At 32.0% G+C, this 8553-nt stretch overlaps 1 protein-coding gene across 1 annotated transcript; it reads right to left on the bottom strand.

Annotated features, from left to right (window-relative positions):
- Positions 1–1330: 1330 nt before the first annotated feature.
- Positions 1331–8553, bottom strand: LOC129872820 (protein TAB2 homolog, chloroplastic). Its single transcript, XM_055947712.1, has 5 exons — positions 7967–8553; positions 7821–7890; positions 6231–6402; positions 5836–5979; positions 1331–1755 (listed from the first exon to the last, which is right to left on the bottom strand). Exons 1-5 carry the CDS (start codon positions 8446–8448, stop codon positions 1496–1498), a joined length of 1128 nt encoding a protein of 375 aa, XP_055803687.1. The 5' UTR covers positions 8449–8553; the 3' UTR covers positions 1331–1495.

Below are 8553 nucleotides of genomic sequence, written 5' to 3'. Positions count from 1 at the left end.
AAGTCCATATCAAGTTCAAGAACAAGTCCATATCAAGTTCATCAAATCCACAAATCAAGATCAAAACCACAAGATTCAAGATCAAGCCCAAAAGCCCTTGAATTCAAATACAAGTCAAGATCAAATCTACAAACTCAAGATCAAGCTCAAGAGCCCTTGATTTTATATTTGAAAAGACGAATCAGACGATTCATAGAGATTATAACACTCATATATTAAAATCAATTACTACGATTATTGCGATACTTTTCCGATCTTGATTATTATTTTTTGGACGCGAATTTTATTATCTACTGAGGGTTCTAGTTTACCGTGCACTTTTAATACCAATTAGGTGTGAAATTTGAATTGATTAAAGATACATTTTTTATTTAATTTTATCAAACCTTAATGGTTGAATATAATATAGTAATGTGAGATGCTTCTTGTTGTGTTCATTTGGTTAATTGGGGGTTGGGGCAGAGGGGAGATTATATGGCATCTAGATGTGATGACTTGTTTTATCCATACAATTCACCTCAATTAATATTTGATCAGAAATAAGGAGAACGCGAGCCAAAACTAATTGCACAATGAAGATGCGCAAATAATGCACAATATGTGTGAAACTTGCAATTCAACTGATGCAAAGTAAAAGAAAACTACTTGAGAGTTTTATATTTTCATTATTTGAAACATTTTGTAATGTTTGAACACTAGAATTGGACAGGATTATTTTGAAAATAATTATCTAAATTATTTATACTGAACTGTTTGAAGAGGAACAAGATTTTGTTTAGCTGGATAAAAATTTTATATTAGAAGATTAACTTATGTTGAATTCTTAATAAATGTTAGTTTGTTACAATAATTGTTTATATTGATATATAATTTTTATTTGTATTTTAGATAATTCAAAAAAAATTATCAAATATAAACACTCAATTTTTTTTATCAAATATAGACACTCACATATTATTTTCCGTCAATGATTTTCCTATGCTTAAATGAGAATTTGATAATATTTTATTCATATAGTGTTTAATTTCATATATACATTCAGACATTAAAAACAAACGATCTCAACTATCATTAGTTTTCAGATCTAGACACAACATCTTAGTATTAAGATCTAAACATAACACGTCTTAGTACTAAGATGTGTATTTATAATAAACAGACATGGTCAACTTAATCCTCTATTCCCTGTGGATCCTTTTAAATTACTGCAAGTGTAAAAAATGAGCTTATAGGGTTGTACTCATGCCATGGAGAAGTCCATAGAGGGCCCAAAATTGTAAAGATGCCAGAATAGTGTCTGACACGAATTTCATTGAAGTTAATGCAAAGAGAGAGCAAAACGTAGCCACTTTACTGAATGAACACCTCATATTACGAAAATGCTCAAAATGACTTTCAGAGAATACTAGCTAATTGCTATGATGCCTCTCTACATTCTGGAAATGAGCAAGAAAAGAGAATGTACAAAGGAAAACCTTATATTCTATTTATCAAGTTATACAGGAGGAGGTGGCAGGTCTAATAGAAGCCAGAATCCAAGACAATCATCTGAATTCAGGTCATTTTGAATAGCAAGGAAGTGCAAACCTCCACAGGCTTTCTTTGCTGCTTCCCAAGCTTCAGCTTCACTTGTGGATACAGGGTTTTTCTTGTAAGTGGCATAAATGTAGCAGGTAGAGATACCCACGGACAAAATTAAGGAAGCTTTGGCAACATCAGCTTCAATCGAACAGACTTCCAAGCCATTCATCCAAGCTGTAGTAGTCCACAATCAAAAGATGATGAACTATCTTGGCATGCAACAGAAATTGTATATGATGGAATATAAAAACATTTCCACAGAACACATTGGCTTTAAATGTCTTATTAAAAGACTAGAATTATCCAAACATGCTGCTTGATGGCTACAGGAGCACGAGCATACAGATGGGTTGACCAAACTCAACCTTAAACCAACATTCCTCAATGAAAGTACTTAGTCTATGATCTACATATCCCCCTTGACTTTCGGAAACAGGGAGATATGTTTTCAGATGCTATAGTTTGATGTCAAAAGTTTTTAACAGTTCATTGTGAACATCACATTGTTCGTCCAATCACACTGCCAATTTAGACAAGCTTATCTGAGTAAATTTGATTAGGAAATAAAAAAGTTTCAATGGATTGATATACAGAAATTAATTCGAGATATATTCAAAATAATAGGAGAGATGAGATTCGTCCAAAGCTGTGAAATAATTTCAATTTATTTAGTTTGAATTCGTGGAAACAAGAATTTTCCATATTTGGAAAGGGGTAGAATGTTTAGGGATATATAAAAATGGAAGGTGTATCAAGCAAATTTGGATTGGCTTATAAGTTGCTTATAAGCTATTCTCAGCTTTTTTGAGTGTTTGGCTGGCCAATTTAAAGCCATTTTGTGCTTAAAATAAGCCCAAAAAAATAATTGGGTCTGTTTGGCTTAACTTATCTAAAGCAGTTTATAAGCGGTTTTCAGCTTATAAGCTGCCTAAAATAAGTTAAGTCAAACAACCACTAAGTGCTTGTTAGTGACCAGCAAATAGAGCAGAAAAATAGATTTCAAATCTAAATGAGTGGAAACGGGTGGATAGACACTCAGCTCTTAGAGAACATGGGGAAGCCTTAAGTGCAACAGACGTGTTTTTGAATGAAATTGATCAAAGCCCCAAATAAATTGACACCAAATGCTTCAATCACATATAGGTAAATTGAAAAGTCATATCCTCAAAGGCGGTATATTGTGTGATCATCTAACAACTAGATTATAACATGCAGTACTTGAAGCCAGGCTCTGTTTTCATCAATGATGACAGTTACCACATCAATTTGTGTGCAGAACTATATTTGCTTCAAGAAGCCACAACTCCAAGAAAGGTGAATTTTCAACAAGACTGAACAAATGCAATAACAGTTATCAATAGAGCATTGACAACCCACGGTGATATAATATATTTTCAAGAAAATGATGTGAGTACCCATCGTGAAGAAATAAAGAGATCCTTCTATATCGAAATCTCAGCTGACAAAATAGTTGAAAAATTCCTGGATCACACCCGATGACACCCCTGAAGTTTCTCCACTCTCTCTCTCCAACATAGACTTGTCTATATAATAAAAGGGTGGAAATCATTTACACCCAACTTTACTTTAAAAATCCAACTTCCCCTCAACTTTGAGAAAGAATCAATTCCCCCCTCCCCTCCTTTTTCCTAGTTGATTTTTAAAATGTCCATTCTACCTTTACATTATTAACCTTTATCCTTTTTTTGTTACTTCTTTAAAATCACAAAAGTTTTATTTTTGTAATATATATATATATATATATAACAAATTTAATATAAAAAATGTGGATTTTTTTCAAAAAAGAAAAGTGAGAAATTGATCGATTGATCAAGAATATGAGCTAATGTCATTCAATAATGAAATAAATGAACTAAAAAAATATTTTATTAATTTTAACAAAATCTATAATGTGATGACCTTATAAACATATTTTGTTGCAAGTAATTAAAAGATAATAAAAATAAAGATCTATTTCATAACAATTTCTTAAATATTATCTATTTATATTGTGAATAAATTTTAAATTATAATTTAGAGAATATTTCATTAATGCCAATAAAAATTCATTTATCTACAAAGATAATAGAGAATAAGAGATAAGCATAATACATAAACGTGTCATTTAACTTGGCTTCAACTGACATTTATGCTCTCCAACTTTGGTGTGCACAAGTCAGCACTTAAACTTATATAAAATTGAACAAGTAGACACACACGTCCTACATGACAATTCACGTGAGATGTGCTCGAACTAATTTGTATTATCTCATGTAGGACACATATTATGACGTTTAAGACGCATGTGTCTACTTATTCAAATTTATATAAAATTAAGTGCATACTTATGCACACCCAAAGTTGAAAGACATAAGTGTCAACTAAGACCAAGTTAAAGGGAACGTTTACGTATTATGCCTAAGAGATAAGTGAAACTTAAATATGCATGCACATAATACAGACATACTTACTGCATATAATAAAAAAAGGGATAATGTATAAGCACCCCTTGACCTATGACCGAAATCCCAACGACACACCTTAACCTAAACTAAGGTCATATTACCCTCCTGAACTCATTTTTTTCACATTTTCGTGCACCTTTTGTGCTAACGTTGCATTTTCAACCAAGTAAGTTGATTGTGTCTGCACACAACGTGTCTGTTGCGTCAATAAATATATTTTTAAACTTTTTAAAAAAAAAATAACACTTTTTAAAAGTTTTAAATTCTTTTTAAATCTTCTTATTTTCTTTATCTTGTATTTAAATTAAGTTAATACACGTAAAAAGTTTTTAAAAAATTTACGTGTATTTGAAGTTTTTTTTATTTTTTTTTTACCTTCATTCATTTTCTTATCGCTTTTATTTTTTCTATTGATTTTATTTACTCTTTTTATTTTCTTTGTCGTTCCTTTTGATTTAATTCCAAATTTGTTGTATTTAAAATAAGTTAATTTCGAATGGATACCCGAAGAAAATCTAATAAAACAAAAAAAAATTAAACCTTTAAAATTAAAGGATACTTTTTAATTATTTTTTAAAAATAAACACATAAGTTTTTTAAAATAATTAAAAGTGAAAAGATAACAAATTAATGAAAGAAAAAAAATAAAAAATTTAAAGTGAGAAAGAAATTAAAATAAATATTTTACATAGAAAAAAATGAAAATAATTAAATACATACAAGTTTTAATATCAATAATTATGTGTACTAACTAATTATAAAGTTACCTATTAAAAATGAAAATGTGTCCAATTTTTCCACTAATCACTTGCCTTCAAGAGAGTGTGCACACTCTCCACGCCATGTCAACTTTTAGGGTGTATTTATTCCATTTTAAAATAGTTTAAGTGGGTAATAGGACCCTAGTTAAGTTAAGGTGTGTCGTTGAAATTTCGGTCATAGTTTCGGGGGTACTCATGCATTATTCCAAAAAAAAAATAACATTAGATTTGGCAACAAACTTATAAAAGAATTATTCTACTTATAATGTTAATGAGCTTAAATAAAAATCTATAAATACATCAGTTAACAAATTAAACAAATATTATATATAATATTAAAAAATATTACATAAATGGAGGATTAAAAATGGCAAGGGTAAAATAGGCTTTGCATAGGATAAAGGGGGGAGAATGACTATTTTTCAAAGTTAGGGGGGAGTTTGATTTTTGAACCAAAGTTGAGGGGTGTAAATGATCTTCACCCTATAATATAAATAACTATAATCTTTAATTGAGCAATCAGAGTACAAATTACCACTTCTGCCGAGAATTACATCATCAGACTATTTGAAAGAACTAACGAATTTTTTTTTAAAAAAAATGACACATCAGAGAACGGGATAAGTAGTCTACAGGAGGGTTCAACCTAAGGCCTCAGAGTTTTGGGCCCACAACCCCCATCTCTCCAAATTCTAATGCACTAACATTGTGGTCATGACAAATGGTTGCACACTAGAAAAGGTTCAATGCCCATATGAACTAGCAAGAAATGATTTTGATGTTGATTAAATTAAGTGAATTGAATTTATTAGGAAAAAAAAAAAGGGGGGGGGGGGGGGGGGGGGGGAGAAAACGGAAAGTACTTCAAATTATACTGATAGAGCATATGAGAGTTATAACAGAACTATGATGGAAACTTGTCGATCAAGGAGCAAACCTGTGCTCGTGAATGGTCACAAACTCACATAAAATAATCCATTAAAACAATAAAGTTCAAAAAAAAAAAAAAGATAGTACAACTATAATACCTGCTAATGGTTTTGCACGTGAGGATGCAACCGCTAGTCCGGGAATCAATGTGTTGTCCTCAATTTCGATCCCCAGAAGATCCAAGTCTAAACTTGAGCCAAAAGCCAACCTAGTCTCCAGGTTAGATACTTCCTCACGAACAGCTACAAACAATTTGAACTGTAAGTCCATAATTCCGAAGGTACAATATGAATTATTATATTAGAAATTCATGTCCAACTTGATATTGGTTCTAATCAAAGTTTATCTTCTCAAAATGAAATTCCAGTGAGAAATATGGCAAGTTACATTCAGATTCCAGAAAAAGAATACGAAATTTATTCTTATTGCAAATCATCAAAAGCTAAACTAGAGATCCTTGATTAGTTATTCCAGAGAGTTACACTATTTGTACCTGAAACGGGCAACTGGACAAAAGCCCACTTTTCTCCATACAGATTCTCAGGAAGTTCCATTGGAAAAGGATTGTCAAGTGCAAGAAGTGGCTTGGCTCCTTTTTGAAAACCAGGATGGCGAGTATAAACAGTTTCATAGCGGTCTTCAAGCCAAAGGACAAGTGATAAGCACTGAAAATTGAAACTGATTGTAAAATCTAAGTCGTAATGTTACTATACACTCAAGAAAATACCTACCTGTGCCCATCAGGTACATTGACATGATATCTACTGCTGAATTTACTGTTGAAGACCTAAAATCTCATGGCTATTTGTTTAAATCATTACTAGTCCAAATTTTTAAACACATCGGAAAGACTTTCAAATAACAAATCATTAAAATATGATGAAAAGTTTGGCACTAGTACAATGAAACGGAAGAATTATTACTATTAACAGCATTGATGAAAAGGCTCAAGGATATAAGGAACAAACATAATTTTTACTAAAAAAGGGTTTCCAGGAATACATTCCGGACAAGCTTATAATTGGGGGAATTCTATAAGGATTCAAAACATGTTAGCTTCTTTTTGTCAAAACGAAGAAGGGTTATCAATTCAACCGAAAAGTAATGTTTGCCAAAAGTTCAGCCATTACAACCACTGATAACAAGTTTCTTCAGAAGAATCAAATCTTCAATTTTTCATTAAAAAAAAAAAGCGAGATTGGCAGAGTAGTGGACTATCTTGGGGTTGTTTGATATGAGCTTATTTTTTTGGTGATTTTGCAATTCCCCCCTCCCCCCTCCGCCCCTTCATTTAGCCATTAGTGAGTCTCGTGTATATAAAACTTTGAGAGCGCAGAGATGAGTTCGAACCTGATATGCATTTTCAGATCATATATGGATATGGAAATGAAACTCTGCGTTATACATTACACTGATGCTTCTCTTGGAGAGACTTGGAGGACAGTTTACCCGGAAAGAAAGGGAGAGCAAAGAAAAATAATCCAAGATACAGGATGATTTGTAACAAAGTTGGCCCAGGGTTATACTGATGAGATAGCCTGTATTCTGCTAACAAGGCAGCTAGACGTAAAATGACCTTCTCACACATCAAAGTAGGTTACGTTAAGATTGGATGCTAAATGTGATAGATGCATAAAATAGGCTTAAATAACATGGACTTGCCTTCCTATACGAATTCAGAAAACCATTCAAAGGAAGTAATTTACAAGTTGATCCAGAAGATAGTCGTTCATTCAAGAACATCTGTTTAAATAATTTGAATGAAACCAACATGGAAATCTACAGAAACTCATTCTTCATGCAATAGTTATATCTTTATACCAGCCAATAGTCACCAGAAAACAAATTGAAGGCAAACATTTAAATTGTATTCGTATGTGATTTACTGGCAACATACGGTATGATCAACACTAGATTTCACAAACCTCATTTTCTAGCTTTTATGTAATTCTGGCATTAGTAAATGTAAAAACACCCGATCTAATTATGTTTTACTGTAAAATTCATTCTTGCATTTCCTACCACTAAATGTTTGTCAAAGTTGTTGAGCATCTGCAAAGTATAGTAAAAATGAGGCCAATACCCGTTTGCTAGGAACAGGTTTGATGCCAAGTTCATTGCAAGCTCTAGTAATAATTGTCTGCATTTGTGACCTAAAAATTAAAAAGATTCATCACACAACTATATATATGCAACAAAAATATAATAATGTTGGAGTAGAGAAGTGACCTGAAGAATCGAATTTTATCAGGTAAGGGGAGCCCTAAGTCATCACATATGGATACTAAAGCATCTTTCAAAGTGATACTATTGATAACATTATTAGGAAAATATTTGGTATACTGAAGGGAGAGGGAATTATCACAAACAAGAAGCTCCCATAACTTTTTCCCTCTAATATCAAGAATTGGTCTTGAGCAAAAATCCAATTCCCACTCAGATATGCTCTGAGGATCAATTTCAGGGTCAAGATACAGTAGTTCAGCAGTGGGATCATCATCATCATCTTCTTCTTCTTCTTCCAAAGTAGATGAAATAGAAGCTTCAGAAACTGAACATGATGGAAGATGAACAGACTTGAGCTTATATTTTGGTGATTTTGCAAGCGATTGAAAGGGGAATTCAGTTAAACAAGTCAAGTTAGAAATGGGTTTATAAGTTTGAAGTAAAGGGTGTCTCATTCTTGATGGACTGAAGCTTAGACAAGCCATGAAACCTAAATTCACAAGAATGAAAACTTTCTATCAATCCAAAGGAATTTAATGGTAAGGGAGAGTAGAAGAAAGGTGAACGAAATCTAATCTCTTCCACCTAAA

The sequence above is a fragment of the Solanum dulcamara genome, chromosome 11, assembly GCF_947179165.1.
Source record: "Solanum dulcamara chromosome 11, daSolDulc1.2, whole genome shotgun sequence".
NCBI lineage: Eukaryota > Viridiplantae > Streptophyta > Magnoliopsida > Solanales > Solanaceae > Solanum > Solanum dulcamara.
The sequence above is the reverse complement of the archived record's forward strand: the minus strand, read 5'-3'. Positions and strand labels throughout refer to the sequence as shown.

Bases quoted from the DNA above. Each gene is read 5' to 3' on its own strand.
- LOC129872820 (XM_055947712.1), bottom strand. From the start codon at position 8,448: ATGGCTTGTCTAAGCTTCAGTCCATCAAGAATGAGACACCCTTTACTT. The intron at 6,403-7,820 runs GTATTGGCCTCA...TTCAATTTTCAG, and splicing joins AACCTGTTCCTAGCAAACGG to TGCTTATCACTTGTCCTTTG. The intron at 5,980-6,230 runs GTACAAATAGTG...AATTGTTTGTAG, and splicing joins TGTCCAGTTGCCCGTTTCAG to CTGTTCGTGAGGAAGTATCT.